This window comes from Muscardinus avellanarius, assembly GCF_963383645.1.
Source record: "Muscardinus avellanarius genome assembly, chromosome: 11".
Taxonomy (NCBI): Eukaryota; Metazoa; Chordata; class Mammalia; order Rodentia; family Gliridae; genus Muscardinus; species Muscardinus avellanarius.
Window position 1 is genome coordinate 77,071,518 of NC_137797.1, and position 21,874 is coordinate 77,093,391.

The window sequence follows — 21,874 nt, forward strand, 5'->3', positions numbered from 1 at the left end:
TTCTTCTTATGTGGGCACTCAGTGCCTTCAAAATGCCCAATAGATTTGGGTATATCATGTCTCTGTTTTCTTTTAATTCCAATAATTTGTTTTTATTTTCTCCCCTTATTTCTGTTCTGATCCAATCATCATTCAAGAGATTTATTTATTTATTTATTTATTTATTTATTTTTATTTTGGTGGTATTGGGGATGGAACCGACCCTTCTACCACCGGGCTACACTCCCAGACCTAAAATTTTTATTTGGAAACAGGGTCTCTTAAGCCAGTGAGGCTGGCTTCAAACCAGTGCGATCCTCCTGTCTCTGCCTCCCAAGCATGGGGATTACAAGTGTGTACCACCACGCCTGGCTAAAGAGTATTTTAATTTCCATGTATTTATGTAATTTTTCTTGGTCTTCATATTATTGACTTCTAGTTTTGTTTTGTTGTGATCTGACAAGATGCAGGGAATTATATTACATCTTATGAATTTTCTGATGCTTGCTTTGTGGCCCAGGATATGGTCTCTTTAGGATAAGGTTCCATGAACATCTGAGAAGAATGTATACTCAGCTGTTGCTAGTTGAAATATTCTGTATATGTCTATTAGGTCCATTTGGTTTATAGTGCTTTTTAGATCTGAAGATTCTTTGTTCATCTTTTGCCATGAAGATTGATTGGTGTGTTGAAGTCTCCCAATATTATTGTATTTGGGTCTATTTGAGACCTGATATTCCAAAGAGGTTTTTTTTTTTTTTTTTTTTTTTTTTACAAATGTGGGTGCACTCCTATTTGGGGCATAAATGTTTATTATCATTATATCTTCTTGCTGAAATTTTTGTTTTATAAATAAAAAGCACCCCACTTTATCTCTTCTGATGTGTTTTAGCTTAATGTCGGTTTCATTAGATATCAGCATTGCTACCCCTGCTTGTTTTTGGTCTGTATTTGCATGGAATATCTTTGTCTATCCTTTCACCCTTAGCCTGTGGCTATCTTTGGTTGTAAGGTGAGTTTCTTCCAAGCATCATATAATTGGATTAGGTTTTTATTTATTTATTTTTGTGTGTGTGATACTGGGGGTAGAATCCAGGGGCTTTTCTACCTCTGGGCTATCCTCACAGACCTAGTTTTATGCTTTATTTGAAACAGTCTCATTAAGTTGCTGAGAGCCTCATAAAGATCTGAAGTTGGCTTCAAACCTGTGCAATCCTCCTGTCTCAACCTCCCAACCGCTGGGATTGCAAGCATGCACAACCATGTCTGGACGGATAATGTATTTAAATCCACATTGCCAATCTATTTCTTTTAATTGCAGAGTTAAGCCCTTTGACATTCAGTTTAATTATTGAAATATAATTTTTGTTTTCTGTCATTTTGTGTTCTGTATTCTTTTTGGTGTAGTGTTATTTCTCCTTTACTTAGTTGCCCACCTGATGAAATTTGCCTTTTCTTTTGTTCTGGAATTTGCATATTTTTCTTCTTTAGTATTTATTACTAAAGTGTTTATTATTTTCTCTACTGCTGCCTAACCATAATTTTTTAAATTTTCTGCTTATCTTGGAATGTTTTTATTTCTTCATCAATTTTGAATGACATCTTTGCTGGACATAGCAGTCTTGGGTTGAAGGTGTTTTCTTCCAGGGTCTGGATTATTTCATATTAGGCACTCCTGGCCATCATGATTTTGGTTGTGAAGTCTGAAGTGATTTTTTCTTTTTTTTCCTCAGAATGTTACCCATTCTCTTAAGATTCTTTCCTTGGCCTCTATTTTAATCATTTTGATTATGATGTGGTGTAAAAAGTCCTTCTTTGATCTTGTCTTAATGGTGTCCTGTATGTCTCCTGTATGTGATTGTCCAATTCTTTTTCTATGTTTGGGTAATTCTCTGACATTATTTCTCTGAAGAGATTAAAAATACCCTTGATCTTTGGCTTTATTCCTTTTTCAATGCCTTTTGTCTGTAAGTTAGGACATTTTGTATTGTCACATAATTGTTGGATGTTTAGTTACTGTTGTTGTAATGTCTTCTGTATGTTGTTGACTATGCTTTGGTTTTGAAAGACCTGTCTTCTAAGAGTAATATCCTGTTTTTCATGTCATCTAGCCTGCCAGAGTTGCTTTCTATTACTGTCTTCAATTCACTTATTAACTCCTTCATTTTATTCAAGTCCCCTTTCTGGTTTCTGTCTTAAAGTCTCAATTTCTCTTTTCATTTTAAGTACAGTTTTTATGAGGCCTTTCATCATATTGAAGATCAGATTTTGAAATTATCCTTCTTACATTTTTTGTAGATCAGTGTTTGTGACATCCTTTGTTGTTGAGTTGCAGAAATTTATTGTTTCCCTAATGTTCTTCATGTTCATATTTTTATAATTCTCAGGTTTGTGTTTCTGTTGTCTTGGCATCTTGTTGCTCTTTGTGTGTGAGTCTTTGTTGAAAGGTGCTGCTCTAGATTGATGCTGGGAGAGATGGGTCCAGCCATCACTCACACTTTGATACTACCCTTTAAGAGCATGTTGACTATCATCCCACTCTTGTTCTACCTAGTGATTGTCAATACTGGGTTGCATTTACTCTGTTTCTTCTCCATGCTGCTTTGGTGATGTTGATGGATTTCAGGTGCTAAGATCAGGTAATCTGTTGGTCACCTCCTTTGTAAAGAATTGGATCAGAGATATGAGCAGAACAGTGTGTGACCTGTGCATTTTTAAACCGCAATACGCTAGCTGTTGAGCATTTCTTTCTGCCAGCTTTGGTTAGTTCATCCTTGTCTGCCATGTCTGGTAGTCCTTTGCTGTGGTTCATCTCTCTGGTCCAATCTTAGCCATAAGGATTTAGAGGTGTCAGCAGGGGGAATTGTGTTCTATTCAATGGTGAACTTTGGGTGAGAGGAGAGAAGCTGGAGTGATGGGTGCAGGAATAGGGTAAAGTAGAGGGTATGATCTAGTTGAACAAGAGTTTAAGTGTAGTAAGGTAATATATGGAAAAGAAGAGAGATGGTGAATATATAAAAGGATTCTAGTAGTCAATATAAAGTATTTAGGTATGGTGATATGAAATGAATATAAGACCAAGAAAAAAGTTTGGAAAAAGAGAGTAAATATGAAAGAGGGGAAAAGCTACTAAAAAGAATGGGGAAGAGAGCAAACAAACATGAAGAAAATAACAAAAACAAACAGACAACAAAAATAACAACAATCCTGCAAATATACAAGTACAAAGCAGATTTGGTCTCTGCAGTTCTCCTGGACCTGCATGGATACTTTCAGCTGTTTAATTATAGTATCTATTCACTATAGTCAGTTCTTGGGCATGTTCCAAGCACTCTCACTGACTCAGTAATCTATAGTAGTGATGTTGGTTGGTGGCCCCACTTTTGGGTCTCCTGCAATGATTAAGACCCTGAGTTGGTGTCTCTCTCTCAGTGCAGGTGCCGAGGAACCTGAGCCCAGCTAGTGCCTCTCACTGCTGCACACTTGGCTCTCTAAGCTCTCCACAGGGGCTGTCCTATGGCTCTGTCTGTCTCTGTAGGCTGTGGGTGTCAACTGAAATGAAGCCCAGTAGGCACAGAGTTCTGTGCTTTCTGCATGCCCTGGGCCTGTGCCTCTCTCTCTCCCCACACTGATAGCACATGTCCAGTGTAATCTTAGGGTGATTTCTGGAGACCTTGTGTGGGTACTGCACCTTGGTCTCTATGAGCCCCTCCTATGCCTCTGCTGCATTCAGCAGCAGCTCCAACCTGACTTCCTCTGGGATGGACCTCCAATCTCAGACCACTCATATCTATCACTTGTCACATGAGTTCCTGATTGTATGTAGATGAGTCCTAGATTGTATCTGTCTGAGAAGCACAGTTAACTTACCGTGGAACCCTGCTCTGTGTCTCTGGAGGGAAAAGTGGGCTGTGCACTGCTACAGGTGCAGGTTCTGGCTGATCGTGTGGGCTATCAAATCTTGGCCATACTGAGAGTGAGGTGCTGACTGTTTAAGACAATGAAGACCTGCATCTTCTTACTTCACATCAAGCCCCTGGCTTCTTTGCTAGAGACCTCTAGGGACTGCAGTGATGGAAGTCCTGGCAGAGCAGATGGGCCAAAATAACATGGCCTGCCAGTGGAGGCATTCAACAGGTGAGCTGCTCATGCAGGCACTTTACTATCCCTGTTCTGTCTTCTGGATTTTATTCTCCCATGGTTCAATTCTTCACGGTTTAAGTTGTCTCTTTGCTGTTTAGTTTCTCTTGTCAAGGAACCGCCTTCAAGGGAGCTGAATTTTGTTTGTTACCATGACTGAGATATGCTGCATCCCATAGTTTCCATCTTGCTAGTTTCTCTTGGCCACCACACTTCTATTATATTTGCATTGTACCCATTGTCATTGGGTTTTATGAGTTGCAGAGGTGCATGAATTACAGCCGAGATGAGAGGAATTCTGCCTACACACAATGTTTTTCACAGTAAGTATTTCTCTAAGAGGGCTTTTCTGGCTGCCTGCCTAGGTCTCACTTGTAGAGAAGGGTAGATTCCAAGCTCTGCCCCATACCACAGGCATCAGATTCTGGGTGTATGCCTGGTAATTTTTTTTTTTTTTGGATGAAACCCTTCTACTTCCAGGCCACACTCCCAGACCTATTTTATATATTTTTTTTATTTGGAAACAGGGTCTCTTAAGCCAGCGCGGCTGGCTTTGAACCTGCACGATCCTCCTGTCTCCACCTCCCAAACACTGGGATTACAAGCGTGCCCCACCACGCCTGGATCGTGCCTGGTAAATTTTTTTTAAACAAGCTTTCCAGTTGACTTTAACACATACTAACATTTGTGATCCATGATGGATAGCACAGGTTTTATGCTATAATATAATATAGGTAATGCTATATTCACGTATCAAGAAAAGCATTGAAGCTCTTTGGAAACAGGCAGAACATGGAGGAGCTTGTCAATAAGTTAGCATTTGCAGTTTGCATGGAAATGTGTAGGCTACTAACTATTGATAATATTAAAATACATCACAAAACACAGTAGTCTGGATTTTTTATGTAGATGATTCCCTCAAAAATAATTGCCTTACAAAATGAGACAAAGTAAAAGTCCCTTCACAAAAGACTAAATTATATTTCAGAATAGCAGGTGCATCCTCTTCTACCAACTAACAGATGAGAGAGTAACAGAAATGGCAAACATGAGAAAGAAAAGTTTTTTTTCTTCACCATCCCAGTCTGAATCCTTTTTCTAGGAATTCTAACAATGTGTCTGTGGATGTGTATGAATGAACTGGACTTGACACAAAGTGAATTTAATTTGTTTATGGTGGAGCCCTCCACTCCAAAGCCTATTATATTTTGAATTTAAATTTCAGAATTCTCAGAGGCCTTCCCAGCAGATCTAGGCAATCACTGCTTGCATGGCCCATTTCAGAGAAACATTCTGACCTCATCTGTGGCTTCCAAACCAGGAAAGAGCAGCTCTAAATGATCACTGTCACCAGGGAAAGATTTTCCAAAGTCTCATTCCCTGGTCAATTTCAGATGGGCTGGGTCGGAACCATTAGGAATGGAGCCCAACAACCTATATATTTATAAGGTTCCTCCAATGATTTGGCAATCGGCATAATTTGGCAAACACTGCCCTTGTTACATTATATCCCCCCTTCTGGCAAACCTTATTAACATACAGCCTGTTATAAAACCTAGCTAGTCTTCCTATCTTTTCGGTTTCAAAAAACTAATACTTAATGGGACAAGGGTTAAAAGTCATGTATCAGCTTCTCTCTAAATGTTTAGTAAGCTTTTCCTCAAAACTCCTTAGCTGGAAGTTAAGGGGGTGCAGCATGAATGGCCCTCTTGCAAGGCACTGCATATAATTGTTAGACATAGTTTTGTATTCATCTTTTTAAATAGAGCATTTCAAATTATATAAATGTCACATACTATAAACCTTAAATCTGGCCCTTCTACAAGTGACAGTATGTGTACCAAAGCCAAGTAAAACAGCTCCAAATCATTTTAAACAACTCAATTTTTAAAAACCAATGCATTCTTTCTTTTTTTTTCTTAGCCCAATGTTCTGAACCTAAACAGTGTATTTTTTGACAGGCATTCTGATAGAGACAATATTAGCACAGTGATGCTCTGAGGAAAAAAAGCTAGTCGCAGGAATAAATGGTCCAAGAAAAAGCTCACCAAAAGGGATATGAGGATGCCCTGTTGTAATAGCTGGTTTAGAAGTCTGAGAGAGTGGCATGCTGTAGGGATTAAGTGGGGACTCTGAAACCACACTATGTGATCTGAACTGAAATTGATTGATTTACCCTGTGAATTTAATAGATGAGGCTCATTCATTTTGAATAGGAAAAGAAACCAGCTGCATCTTCCCTATTCATGAGCTCATTCTCCAATTTAGGAAGGTCGCCTCGTGCTCAAAGCAAAAAGACAACCTCCTAGCTAGGAAGCAAAGGTTTTCTGCAGTACTCAGATGTTAAGTTGTCTGTGCTTAGGCTATTTTTATTCAGCAGCGCAGACAGCAGTGTAAGCACAGATTTCTTCAGCAGTTTATATTATAGCACATGTGGGATTCTGGGCCATTGTCCTTAAAACACGTGTATGTTCCCTCCCTGCATCTGAACAGATTGGGAGCTAATACCACCTTTTATATGCGATCATTCAGTTGTCTTCTTCTTGTTATCAAGAAGAAAAGGTACAAAACGTAACTCCAGGAAGCCTTTTTTAGATGAGAATTCCTGAGATATCATGAAAGAATATTATAATAAATCATCTTCTAGTCATTTCAAAAACAGAAAATATCAGAAAATTAAATAATCTGGGGATCCACAGAAGAATCACTTGAGACAAACTTGCACTTGGATACAGAAGTGGGTTTTATGAATCAAGCAGTAAGTGTCCTAACTCCCTAGTGGCACATAAACTGACTGGAGGAGCTTTGTAACTCTATTGTCTTGATTTCAGCAGTAAATGGGAAAGATTGATGCCAAAAACATTATACCAAATGTTGTGAGAAAGAAGCACTCAATGAACAAAATCAAAGCAGAGCAGTGCTTTGAATCTGGCAGAAGTAACTGTACCATATCAATGACCCTTTGATGATCCCAGACCAGAACACTAGACCTAACACTGAAGAGTCTGCCCCACACTGGACTCCTTTCCCTGCTCTCCTTGACTCTAACTAGGACCGTCATGGAAAGTGACATGTTTCTTTTGCAAGCAAAGGTAGTTACCCTACAGATAAGCCTTATTTTCCCCATTCTCTTTATTTCTATCTGTTAACATTTAAATTGTCAAGGCCACCAGTAAGTCTCAGATTGTAGTATTGAGTCTCCAGACAATCTGAAACCACCTTTTATTGTTAAGTGAGTGATAGTAGGTAAACATATCTTTCTTAAATGTTACCGGTTGTTTTTTTTTTTTTTTTTTGGTGGTACTGCGGTTCCTGGAAACCCTTCTACCTCTGGGCTATACTCCCAGACATATATATATATATATATATATATATATATATATATATATATATATATATATATATATATATAATTTCGAAACAGGGTCTCTTAAGCCAGCAAGGCTGGCTTTGAACCTGCGCGATCCTCCTGTCTCCGCCTCCCAAGCATGGGGATTACACGCGTGCGCCACCACGCCCAGCGTTTGGTTGCTTTTTTATAGCAAACAGTAGATAGAAAACAATCAAATGGCACTCACGCTGTGCAACATACCTGTTATGTGAATACGATACTCCTCCTTGAAGATCTTCTGGAAAAAAGGGATTTTGAACTGCATATGTGGTGTGTGTAGCCCCGGGAGATTCACATCGACATCTCCCATGAAGTGGGGGAATTCCCAGTCCTGTCACAGAACATCAACATAAAATCATATTTGTGATTTGTTTTGTTCTTAAGCAGCAAAACATCCCAAATTGACTCATTTCAAATCACTTAAATGCAGCCAGCTGCTGGGTGTAGCAGTTTCATTCTGCAATGCTTATTTTATGTACATTAAGTAGCAGTATGCATTCAAAATGGAAAATAAGCTATAACTTAGATCTTAGATTTTTCTTTAATGTAGTAATAAACTAACACAGAAATGATTTGCATCTATATGTGCTTCTCTCTTTAATTGTAGAGAGCTGATCTTATATCTTTAGAAGAAGGTATTTGTATTTAATAAATATGCACTGTATTTGTTATATTGTGCTTAGCTACTTTTCAAAAATATGGTCCCTGTAGTAATATGTTTTGTATCAGAGAATGATGTAAAGGTTTGATTCACTTAATGAAGTTCTTCAGCTCACACAATGGGGATTTTATAAATTATATCTGCTAGCAACTATACAAGGACTTGGGATTTGTACATTCTGATCTTTTGAAATCCAGATGGACTTGAACCACAAGATGGAGGAGCTGACATTGTAGCACGAGAGACCAACAGTGAATTTGTTTCCAAATTGCCATTAGTTGTTTTCTGTTGTCAAGGCAAAATCATGATTCCACTTTTAAAAACTAACTAATTTATCACTAATTGATCAGTGGTGATATATTTTAGCAGACTTGCATATGAAAAAAGTCATGAAAAAATACATATTTGATACTTCAGTCCATTAACTCGAATAAACAATTAAATTTATCCAAGATTTCTACATACACAGCTGATACAGGTGTGCTAGTTATGTTGTGCCTGTATTTTTCCGGAGTTTGGGGGTCCATTCTACTGCCAACCATGCTGAGCATTTTAGTTAAGAGGAATGGACCCTCAGGAAAGCAAATTATGTGAGTAACAGTAACCATGAAAGCCTTCAATGTCTATCAGCTTCCTGATTTAGGGGTGATTTTGAGCTGCTAATAAGAGATACATTTACAAGAAGAAAAATGATATGATGCAGTATTATATTTTCCATCAGTGTTTGCAAACTGCTTTTTGTTCTCATCTCCCCCTTTCTTCTATGAATCTTTAGCAATTAGAAACGTAATTTGGGAAGCTTGAGAAGAGAGAATTTTAGAATATTTTGATATGAACTATGAGTGGAGAATGGATTGGTAACAATACCTGTGAAGTGTTGCAGAGGTTCAAGAGAAAACTCTTGCAAAATTAACATTGAATATTTTTGCTAACATAACTGATGAAAAAGTAATTGGCAAATAGAATGAGTTATAACAGAGTGTCTTTCATTTTTATTATATAGATAACACAAACATCAATATAGAATTTTTTTTTTTGGTCGTACTGGGGATGGAACCCTTCTACCTCTGGGCTACACTCCCAGACCTATTTTATATTTTATTTGGAAACAGGGTCTCTTAAGCCAGAGAGTCTGGCTTCAAACCTGCGTGATCCTCCTGTCTCCGCCTTCCAAGCACGGGGATTACAAGTGTGCACCCCCACACCAGGCCAGAATTCCCTTTTTATTTCTTGGTGCAAGCAAGAAAATATTTTAGGAGGAATTGGGCTACTGTGATAAAAATTGGCTTCATTTTAGAAAGATGTATGGATGGGTTCATTTAGTTTTTCCTTCCATGAAACTAAAGTTTTCTACTGGGTATAAAATTAGTTTGGTTTTGAGAAAAATCTTGTGGACTGAGATTAAAATAATATGCACTAAGAATAATTTTTAGAAATGAAAAGTAGAGTCAAAGAAATGGGAAATGAATAGGAGAGGGGGGTCTTCAGATGGAGGAGAGATTTACTTTTTTCTAATTTTACTTTATTTTTATATTTTTATTAGTACATTGTAATTATTCATCACAGTGGAATTCAAGTGACAGAAACATACTGCACACATCACTTGGTGTGCTTCTCTCCACATTCTACCCTGCTTCTCCCTTCTTTCTCCATGTGTGTTGGTGAAATCGGTAGTGATACCTTCATATATGGACATAACACTATTTAGTTTCCTTTCTTGATCCTCTTTTCCCCACTCCTCAGCTCCCTCCCCCAACCCCCTTCCACTGTTCTACTGGTCTTGCTCCTCATTTATCTGAAGGACCTTTTGTTTCCCATTTTTGCTCTAGCTTCCACATATGAGAGAAAACATACAACCCGAGACTGGCTGATCTCACTTAGTTCCATCCATTTTCCTGCAAATAGTATTATTTTGTTCTCCTTTATGGCTAACATCCCATTATGCACATAAACATTTTCATTATCTCTTTATCTGTTGATAGACACCTAGGTTAGTTTCATAATTTGCCTGTTGTGAATTGTGCTGCAACAAACATGGAAATGTATGTATCACTACAATTTTCTACTTTCTTCTTCTTCTTCTTCTTCTTCTTCTTCTTCTTCTTCTTCTTCTTCTTCTTCTTCTTCTTCTTCTTCTTCTTCTTCTTCTTCTTTTTTTTTTTTGGTTGTGCTGGGGTTCCTGGAAACCCTTCTACCTCCAGGCTACACTCCCAGACCTATTTTATATTTTTATTTGGAAACAGGGTCTCCTAAGCCAGTGAGGTTCAAGGACAGCCTCAAGTTGCCTAAGGACAGCAATTCAGCAAGACACCGAGAAACCTAGCAAGACCCTATTTTAAAACAAAATATAAAAAGGGCTGGGTGTAGCTAAGAGGTAGAATGCTCCTGGATTCCACCTCTAGTATCACAACAAAATAAATAAGGAAATAATAATAGAAAAAATGTAAACATACCATTCTACCTCGCTTTTATATATTATTCTTTAAATAAATATTTGAGGTTTTATCAGACTCAGATATCTATTTCCAAATAAGAGGAGTTCAAAATGTTCTGCAAAATGGTATCAATTACTCTTCTTGGCAACCACTCCATGTCAAGTTAGACCAAAGTTTACTTTGATTCAAGAATAATATGGCTGAAGATGTATATAGATGAGAAATTGAAATGCAGAAATTGGAATAGTTGAGAGATTAGAGGCAGGGAATTAGGAGATTAAAAGTTTTGAAAACAAAACAAAGCATGAAGATCATAAGAATCAAACAGAAGGTGTGGGTCTTTATGAATGAGACATTGTCTTTTTCATTTATTCTTTTTAAAAAAATGTTTCTTATATGGAACCAACTACTTTTCTCACATCTCACCTTCACTCTCATTACTCCCTCCACCCCCAACTACTTTTCTTTATCTTTTCAGAAAACTTCTTGATATTTTTCCAAAAGAACGAAGTACCGCTGGGCATGGTGGCACAGGCTTGTAATCCCAGCGCTTGGGAGGCAGAGACAGGAGGATCACGCAGGTTCGAAGTCAGCCCCGCTGGTTTAAGAGACCCTGTTTTCAAGTAAAAATATTAAAATAGGTCTGGGAGTGTAGCCCTGAGGTAGTAGGGCTTCCAGGAACCCAAGTACCACCAAATAAATAGATAAATAAATAAATAAATAAATAAATAGAAAAAAAGAGGCAGATAGCAATGGCATCATGAGGAAGGTGGAAGACCAATAGCTTACATGTTTCTTGTGCAATGTTAGTCATGCTATGGCGATCTCAGAAACAACTATGGGCGATCTTAACATTGCAAAGAGAGGAAGGTACTACTGCTACGAGCGTACAACTGAAGGCTGAGGAAATTCATGCACATTTGAGTTATGACTTTCTTTCTGCATGAATGTAAAATATATTTTAAATGCAAAGTAAAAGTCTTTAATTAGGAGAATGACAGAGCAAGATGCATTCAGCCAGTAGGCCTAGCATCCACAGGCTCACCCTGAAATTGCATATTATGAAATGTTCATTCATTTTGTTCTTCAGCATTATCAGTGTTTAGTAATTTAAAGCCTTTTTACTGTTCTCTGCTATTAAATCTAGCAGTAACTGCAGAGGTCTATCAGATCAGGGCTCAGTGATGTGAGAATTATGTAGGCACATGGTATTATGCTATTCCAGTTTTCATCAGTGCCTGATGATGTCCACAGTGTGAACAGACTACTAACTTTGCATCTGCTTCATATTGGAGAAACAGTTAATTATTGTTCAGATAGATATGTTTTCTATATAAAAATAAATACCAGTGTCATGATATTTATCTAATCTTATTTCTTATGTACCATGGCTTACTTCTGTCCATGGGAATAAAAATTGGTCACGGATCCTCGTTATTCATGTTTCATATTTGGACAGAATTTTAAGACAATGGTAAGTATAGAGGCAAGCTGGTCTCAGAATATCCTGGGTTCTTCACTCCCCAGTGCTTTCTCACTGAGTCCATGCCTCGGGGCAGGGGAAAGGTCTTGGTACTATTCAGAAGAACTCTAGCTTGAAACCAACACTGTTTTGAATTCCCTGACTAGAAATCTGTTTAAGAAAAATGTTAGAGGATAAAAATTGGAATAACACTGATTAAACACCATAGTATTTGAACAGAGGTTATATTCTTTTGGGTTAAAGATTAGCTGCCTGGTTTTCAAGAAAATTAAGACAGGTTAGATTTTATTAAAAAATTGATAACATTTTAAAATAGAATTGATAATTAGATTTTTAAATTTCAAATGATTTCTAAAGACCACTTTGCAGACAGATTTATTTTCTTCCTTGTTAATCTCTATTTATCCATATTTCAGAACTGAGTTTAGATAGATCCATAGATATGAGAACATCATTTTGCCCCAAATTTTCCCAGCTTGTAAAGTATCCTTAACTTTTCTATGTCTTGCTGTGTCCTAGCAACAAAATTTTAGTTGATAGTGAGCTTCAGTGGACTGAAGAATTGTATTTATGCTTTGGGTGATATTTTTGTTTTGTATTAAGAAAGAATGCCTGGTTTCTTTCAGAAACCTGTGCTCTTTCTAATTTGCAAAGTTGGCATAGTATCACTTGGCCAGATTAATCCTTGGAAGTTTTGACATATACTAAATTTTGTAGTTTATTTGTTTATTGCCTGTTTCCCTCACTGCAGTGTAAGCTCCAGGGAGCTTAGTGGAATTTTTTCTTCCTTTTTCATTCACTGCGGTGTTCCCCATACTTGAAATAGGGCTCAGCATATGGCAAGAACTCAAATATTTGTTAATTGATGAATGGAACTCTCTGAAAACCAAAGATGTCCAACAATCCCTTTTGGGTTTCACATAGATGAAAACGTGACATGGACTTAGGCAAACAGAAAAACACAATAAATACTTTTTTGCCAACACATATTACACATTAACTAAGATTATTATATTAAAAAACTGGTGGTTTTATTTTTTCTTTAGTACCCAAGTATACTAGAATCATCCAGACAGTCACATAAAGCTGGAGTCCTTGCTTTGGCTATAAAGGAAAGAGGAGAGTAGATAAAGAAAGTACACTTAAGTGAAAACATTGTGAGGATGAGGCAGTAAATGTTTGGGCAGCTGGTTAAAAATGTGAGTTGGGGTGGTCTGAGAAACCCTTTAAGTCGTCATGTAAACGCAGAGAAGCTCTTGAGATAGTTCCAAGCAAGTTAGAGAACAGGGAATAAGAATATAAAATAGCATGTGAACCAGGTATGGTGGTTCACGCTTATAATCTCAGTATTTGGGAGGCTAAGACAGAAGAATTGTGGTTCAATACCAGCCTCAGCTACTTGGTGATAACCTCCACAACTTAGTGAGACTCTATTTCAAAAAAAATTGGGCTGGGGGTATAGCTCAGAGGTAGAATGCTCCTAGATTCAATCCCTAATACCATAAATAACAAGTAAATAAAAAATAAAGTAGCATGTGATTGAGAATGAGTACAATAAGCCTTTCCCACAGTGGATGTCAGTATTAGTGTGATAGCAAGGTGGATTCAAGAAGTGCCTCGTAATACATGTGAAAGAATGTTAAGAGAGAGGTGGCTGAAGATCACTTCTCATTGTCCTTTGACATAGATCCTTTTGCATATATGTTATTCTGTTTTTTTCCTTAATATACAATGTTGGTTTATTTCCCCACACGGGGAAATGCGTTCTCTAACGTTTTGGAGATTTTTGCTAGGAGGCACAAGGGCTAAAAGATTTAAACCCTTTGGGGGAAAAGTCTTGGCTTTCTGGTTAACTCATAGTAAAGATGGCAGACCTCATTCATTACTAAAACAAATCCAAGTCAAATTGCAAAACCTGATTTGGAATGTTTTAAAACACTCAACTCTTGTGTTTCTGTGTATTTAACCTAATATACCAATGAACGCTCAAAATGGTTGCTACCTAAACAGTCTAATTTATCTTAAGAGTTTATTATGTAACATAGTTTCATGTCTTTCTTCATCACTATTGTTTCTCACTCTCAACGCCAATATAAATTTTTGTGGATCATTCCAAAGATAACATATACCAGTGAAACATATGTATTAGTTTGGTGCCTATGGAAAACAAAAACAAAACAAAAGAAAACAAGTCAAGCCTAGAGCAGGTATGAAAACTATGTATTGCCTTCTGATTTTGGTGTGATAGCATTGTTTTTTTTTAATTTTTGATTTTATTTATAAGCATCATTACATTTAGATACCTGGAAAGCACCACTCCTTTAAGTGCATAAATGGAAAGTTGTCTGATGAAAAGCCCTGGGCCTCACTTATAGATGTCCTGCCCTGCAGACTGATGTGATGAGGGACAGAATAAAAGTCAGTCTTAGAAGTGTTTACAACTAATGGAAATACATCCTGTGGCATCCAGGAATAATGGAAAATCAATACCCCTCACTATGGCAATTCAGTTCACCAGCACACAAGGAAAGAGTGCTTAACATCTTAAAGACTCCAATAAAAGGGGGGGGGAGAAAACCACTGAATATAAAGAGTTGGGGATAATTAGAGTGCAAAGTCTAAAGAAATAATCAACTACTCAGCAGAGGGCCATTTTAGACATTCTTCCATCAATTACCAAGCTTCTTAGCCCCCCCATCCTTTTATTGTGGTACTAGGTATTGAACCCCAAAGGCATTCTACCTCTGAGCTATACCCCCCATGCTTTTTTATTTTTTGTTTGGAAGCAGAATCTTGCAAGGTTGCTGAGAATCTCACTAAATTGTTGAGGCTAGCCTTGAACCTCCTGTCTCAACTTCCCGAGTACTGGGATTACAAGCATGTGTCACCACACTTGGCTTCTTAACCTTTCTTAAGAACAATAAATGTTAACTATATAATAAATTGACATCAAAAGGAAACTCCTCTCATAAGAACAGAATAAAATCTAGTAGAAGTACATACACAAAGATATTAATACTAATCTCAATAATATGTGTGGGGAGGGAAAGGTTGTAGAGTAGGATTTGAAAAGAAATATACAAAGTGCTGTGTGCATGTATGTTCCTAACACTTGAACCTCATTGTGATGCATAATTACAATACACTAATAAAAGTATTAAAATGTTAACTGTATAAAAAATTGGCATCAAAAGAGAACTTCTCATAATGAAAGAGTAAAATCTAGTGGAAGAAAGTTATTAGACAACACGTTTTTGTGTGATTCTTCAGGTGCTGGCTGTGTACAATAGCTCATATCCTCTGCTTATTCTGTGCTTTATTGTGTTTGTACATTCAATACAAAATGTCACTTCTCTAGATCTGTTCTGGCTCCACATATGTTGTCAGCAATGGTCACATTCAATTGAATAATTTCTTCTAAGAATTCTATATGAAAGTTAATTGTGCACTCTCAAAGAGCAGATATTATTGTTCTGCATAAGCTTTTTATTTAATATTGAGGGCATTTTTCTCCATGAGATAATAATAATACTGGGATAAGTGGGGAAAAGCCATTTGATATAAAAATATTCACAAACAATGCAAAGAGCATAAAGTTGATCTAGATGCCATGAGTAGTAGAGGTGAATGACCTTTAAGGTTCCTTAGGATGGTTTTCTTTCTACAATTATGATTTTTGTCAGGATTGTGTCACAGTGCATATATTCTACTTGGGGACAGAGATGAGACTAGTCTCTTAGAAAATGGCATTGCAATATGATGCCAAATAGTGACAAGTGTTCTGAAGGAAGGCAGGGAAGGGGGATTGAGAGTAGTGAGTTGCCACAGGTACTGTTTTACTTGGTCAAAAGAATGTGGCTCTGAGGGTAATCTTTCTGTGGGCTACTGGTTCATATGAAAGAGAAAGTTCTGCAAAGTCTGGAACAGGATGGGACCATATGGGAGAAAAAGCAAGTGCAAAGGCCCTGAGTGTGAAATGAGATGGTTGTGCTCAAGAAGCTGCAAGGATTTAATGGTTTGGGGAGAATGACTAATGTGGAGAGGGGTAGACTGGCTGTACAAGGAAGGAAGTCCCATTAGGAGACTGTCACAATAGTTGAGGTGTGAGATGATGGTGATTAATACAAGGTCAGCCAGATGGTCAGATCAAGATGCATTTTGAACATATCACTAACTGAATTTCACAATGGCTAGGACAAATAATAAGATAGCATTTAATGAGAAGAAAAAGGCTGGGGGAACCAATGTACTTGCAGAACGTAGGGAAGTAGGAGACAAATCTAGAGGGCTACTCAGATTCTCCCAATATGGAAAAGCATATCTGATATCTACTATGGTTTGAATGTCTCCCCCAAAACTTACGTTGAAATCGAATTGTCACTGTAACAGTGTGAAGAAGTGGGACCTTTAAGAGGTAATTGATGGATGAATGGCATTATTTGTGCTTTTTTGGCCCTTATGCCATGTTATGATGTGGCACAAACTGCATTTGATAAGAGATTAATACCCAGAAGATGTAAGGAACTATAAACACACACACACACACACACACAGAGTGAGAGAGAGAGAACAATTTAAAACAGATAATAGATTTAAATAGTCAGTTCTCAAATGAAGTCATTCAAATGGCCAATAGGTATACAAGAACAAAAGGTCTACATCACTTATTTTCAGAGAAATGCAAATCAAAACCACTAGTGGAGAGGGGTACACTGGCTGTGCAAGGAAGTCCCATTAGGAGACTGTTGTGATAAGTGAAATATTTCCTTGTTGCAGTAAGAATGGCCACTGTTCAAAGAGAGAAAGGAACATAAGTGCTGGTGAGGATGTGGAGTACACTATTTGTGGAAATGTATATTAGCATAGCCAGCACAGAAAGTAGTATGGTGGTTCCACAAAAATCTAAAAATACAACTCCCATATGATCCAGCAATCCTACTCCTAAGCATATATACTAAGAAAATGACATCAATATCTTGATCAGGCTTCTCCACTTTCTTGTTTATTGTAACACTAGTCACAGCAGCACAGAAATGGATACAACCTAAGTGTCCTTTAACTGATGAATGGATAAAGTGATTGTGGTACATATACAAAGTGGAATACTATTCAGCAATAAAATGAAAGAAATCCTGTCACTTATGACAACTTGAACGGAACTGGAGATAAATGAAAAAGCCTAGCACAGAAAGACAAGTACCACGTGGTCTCACTCACATGACAAATTTAAAAATGTTCATCTTATAGATGTTAAGTTGGTTAAGTTAAGATGATGGCTGCCAGCCAGAGATGAGACTAGAAGATAGGGAGGCATAGGAAAAGTTTATCAACTGAACTAAGCTACAGTGAGGAATAAGAAGTTCTGGTGAACTTTTACACAGTAAGATGACTATAGATAATGATATAGAGGTAGACTATCGATATTTACATAGATTGTACACTCTAAAATTAAAGAGAGTGACAATAGGTACTGCGTATCTAAAAATATAGAAAAATAATTTTTGAATAAAAAATGTTAAATGTTTGAGATATGTTTAATCTGATTATACAATTTATTTTTGTAGTCTTGTGTATCCATTAAAATAAAGAACCTTATTAGATCAGTTTCAAGCAATTTTGTTACCATAAAATAAAATGAATTTTGATAAACTAGTGGACTTTGAGAGCTATACAATGACTAAATGTTTAAAGCTGATTTGTAGCTGGGAATTGTGGCCCATTCCTATAATTCTAGTACTTAGGAGCTTGAGATAGAAGGATCACAGGTTTGAGGCCAGCCTTAGCACCTTAGCAAGGCCCTCAGAAGCTTAATGAGACCATGTTTCAAAATTTTAAAAATAATAAAATGAAATATGGCTAGGAGTGCAGCTTGAAAGTAGTATACCCCTGGCTTCAATCTCTAGTACCCCCCCACTCCTACACACACAGCCTATTTGCTCTAGTACAAATATAGTGGTGGTTACAGTTGGTATCTATTCTGATTGGGTAATATTTATTCTTGATGGTAAGTACTGCTGTGACACCCATGTTTGGATATGCTGAACATTACTCTTTGTGAAGTTAAAATGGCAATTTTTCTAACAATATAAAACTCAGCTAAATTCACCTTACCTTGAATGTGGCAGGCTTTTAGAAAAAATAGGCTAGAATCTTGCTCAGTGTAGGTTTCTTCTGTTTTCATCTTTCTTAGTAAAGACTTCAGGTTCTGGAACAACCTCAGAGCCCCCCACTCATCACCCCATGGACCACTCGATAATAATGGGTAACTGAAAGGAAAACCTTTAGAGCAATGGATTTGAACTGTCAGACTTCTCACACCCACCTTCAGTGAATGTTAGGTCAAAAGTGATCATCCTCTGAGCTCTAGAGAAAAATTATCCACCCTTGAGTAAGAAAGCAAAGACTAGAAAAACAAGATATATTGGGCAGATTTGAGGGATAGGGAAAATAAAATACATTTTGTTGTTTCAGAATTATATCCTCAGTGAATTGAAAGATTTTCTGAAAGTATTGTTAGTCAAGAGGTCAATGGCCAAGAAAAGTAAAAAATACAGTGCTTTCCTTGTTGGACACATATGGGAGGGATATTTTATCACCCTCTGAGCCTGTTTAGAAAATAAATTTACATGCTGGGGTAAAGAACCTTCTGTACATGCCAGTAGCTGAGTCTCTTTATATGGATTTAATACACACAGAAAAGACTGTTGTGGCTACCATGGGCTTGGTTTATTGATTCAATGTAACCCTAATAAAGTGAATGTGAGGTCTGAATTTCTCAGAGGTTCACAATGATATATTCAAGTTCCCCATAGGATGGCATAACAGCACTATTGATCTAACTCAATTGTTATTGAATGATCACACAATGCAAAGCATATACTCTCAAAGAATATAAAGTAATATTAATGAAAAATAAATTAAGCTTTTATTTTAACAGTTATATAAGTTCAATGAGATTACAGGAATCCTCCCTCCCATAATAACACAACAGATTACTCTTAGGGAAAAGACCAGATGAAATTCAATTAGTAGCCTCTGAACTATATTCCATTATATCCCTTTTCATGTTACTGAGAATTTTTCACAAAAAAACTGACTTAGGAGATTGGTTATATTGATTAGACTAAGCAAACAAACATTTGTTATGAATTTGCTTTATGCTGGGTATTTGGAAGATTGGATCTACCGTAAACCACATGTAAGTGTATGTGGTAATTTTCTCATTTTATGTAGGAGCAAATTGAGGCTAGGAAGCAGTCAAGAAGTTTGCCCAGTTTTGCACAATTGGTACAGAAAGATTTTGCTCCTAGGATAGTCTGACAGCAAAGACATTTTCTGCTGACCCTATCAGCTTCCTCGTGCCTTTTTTTCTATCAAGCCTAATGCTGAAATTATATACCCACCCAAAAGCCAACTGTCATGCTAATATGTGCTTCCGTTTGATGATAAATTACATCTGTAATGAAACTAGTATGCTGCAGTCACCTTGAAGGAATGTGTTATCCAAATTATGTTGCTTCCTAGAGCACATTAAGAGGGCATCCTGTCTTTCATTGCAAAGTGAAGGGATGGTGGTGCTCTGTGTTTATTCTGCAAGCCATTGACAAAGCCTGTAAAATATTCAGGCTGAGCTGTGCATTTAACTCTAGATGGTTTATGGCCATCCAAGGATTTTTACTACCAATGCACAGAGTTGGCTCTGAACTTAGAATATTTCTAGTAATGAATCCTCTCTCTCTAATGTATTTACACTTCAGCTTTCTCACCTGAGCATCTTTTTAATCATGCTTCGATGGCAGATTCCTGTGTCATTGCATAGGAAAGGGGTGGGTTTGGGAATAATTTAAGGCCCACTGGTGATAGCTACCAAACTTTGCAACTTGCTAAAAATATTCAACTTTTACATAATTTTGGAACTTATATGATGGAAATGTTTGTGCTCTTAACATAATGTGGCTGTGCATATCATTAAGTGTTTATGTATGTGACTTGAGGCAGAGATAAAACAGGTGAAAAGATATATAAGGACAATTATATTGTACACCAGTCTAATTATTTTATAGTAAGTCTTTTTCATCCTTTATGCCAAAGAAGTGTTTAAGTTCTTATATTGTAAAAAGCAACTCTGCTGGGCACAGTGGCTCATGCATATAATCCTATTACTTGGGAGGCTGAGACAGGAGAATCATAGGTTTGAGGCCAGGGTGCGTAACTTAGAGACTCTGCTTCAAAATGAAAATAAAAAAGGTGCTGGGGATATAATTCAGTGATAGAATGTCTCTGGGTAAAATACCCAATGCCACAAAAGCCAAATAGCCAAAACAAACTAAAATAGGCCCCAAACCCAAGAAACAATAAGGAGCCACTTATTCCAAAGATTAGTTCTTATTTATAATTATAATCAGAGGATGACAAAGTGTTTATAAATAAAGGCATTACTAATTAATATGCTTTTTATATTTATTTTTAAATAGAATTACTAATGTGACCAATATTAAATAGTGCATTTGTAATGTTATTATGAGCCTAAAGCTTTATATCATATCTTCACAGTATATTAGATTTCTAGTGAAATATATCACCTGTAGAAACAGAATAACACTGAACTTTGAGATGGTGGTAAACATGATCAGAAAAAAAAATTCATGCTGCCTCAGGATAATAGCTCATAGAATTTTATGCATTAAATAGGTATGCCTATGATTTTGAAAATTGACTTTTAATGCACAGAAAAGCTATATGGAAGTAATAATAAAAATTAAACATTTTTAGTGAGCTATAGGTAGATATGAAATTATCACATTTGCCAGTTGCCATAGGCTTTGCTTTATGGATATCTGCAGTTCTATATACATAAATCAATTAATGCTATTTTCCTATATAAACCCAGGTGCACTCAATTCATTGCCTCCCATGGGAAGAGAAGTTGGCAAATTAACATTATTATGAAACTATTCAGGTGATGAAGTGTATTTTTTTACTCTTTTTAATACAAATATATGACTAGTCCCTACCCATAAATCTCAATCCAGAGAGTCATGGATTTTAATATTGTATTTGTCTTTAAATGATAAATTCACTATAACAGCCACAAACATAAATCCCTCAACTAATTATGTATCATCTGCTTTTAATTAGCTTTAGCCAGAAATGAGTATTTCTTTAAATTTCTCTTTGGAAACAATGCATAGGTGGAATGATCAGTTGTTTTAATGTAAGCACCTGCAAGATACGCTAATTACTCAGAGTCAGTGAAAGATTTCAGTCGTACTTCCCAAGCCCCAGCTGCACACAATGTGAAAGATGAGCTACTAGTATCATAATTAACAATTTTTTCCATTTTTTTTGTTTCAAGTAGAGGATCTATGATTTAGTACTCTCACTGATCAATACATTCCTCATTCTATGATCCAAAATGAAGAGATGCCCTCTATGCTTATGTAAATGAAAGAAAATAACTTTTCCTTTTCTAATACTGTGAAGTGTTCTGCTGGCTTTGCTTCCAGCTGCACACTGTAATTAATGCACTGTTATTACAATAGGCTCTGCACCAGGCACATCTCTTTATGTAAACTTCCTTGTTGTGTCTTTAAAACAGTGCTACATAGGGAGGTTTTATTTTTCCCAATTTACAATCAGGGACACTAAGGTTCAGAGAAGATTTCTGATTTGCCCACTCTAAAAAACATGAGAACTAGAAGAGTAGGTGCCAAACCTAGGCCTGCCCAGTGCCATACAAGTGTCTTATATACTACATTGATGATGCTGAGTTAGTTTCTCCTGAC

The 21,874-nt window shown here is 36.8% G+C and overlaps 1 protein-coding gene across 3 annotated transcripts in view; it reads right to left on the bottom strand.

Annotated features, from left to right (window-relative positions):
• TMEM117 (transmembrane protein 117) overlaps nt 1–21,874 on the bottom strand; it is a gene marked incomplete at both ends in the record, with an annotated part of 622,588 nt that overhangs the window by 14,363 nt on the left and 586,351 nt on the right. For 2 of the 3 annotated variants that reach the window (XM_080706437.1, XM_080706438.1), the window contains one exon: nt 7,712–7,841. The exons of the other annotated variant lie outside the window; for it this stretch is intronic. In XM_080706437.1, coding sequence (XP_080562563.1) covers nt 7,712–7,841 — 130 coding nt within the window. The remainder of the gene's footprint in view (nt 1–7,711; nt 7,842–21,874) is intronic. 3 annotated transcript variants of the gene reach the window in all.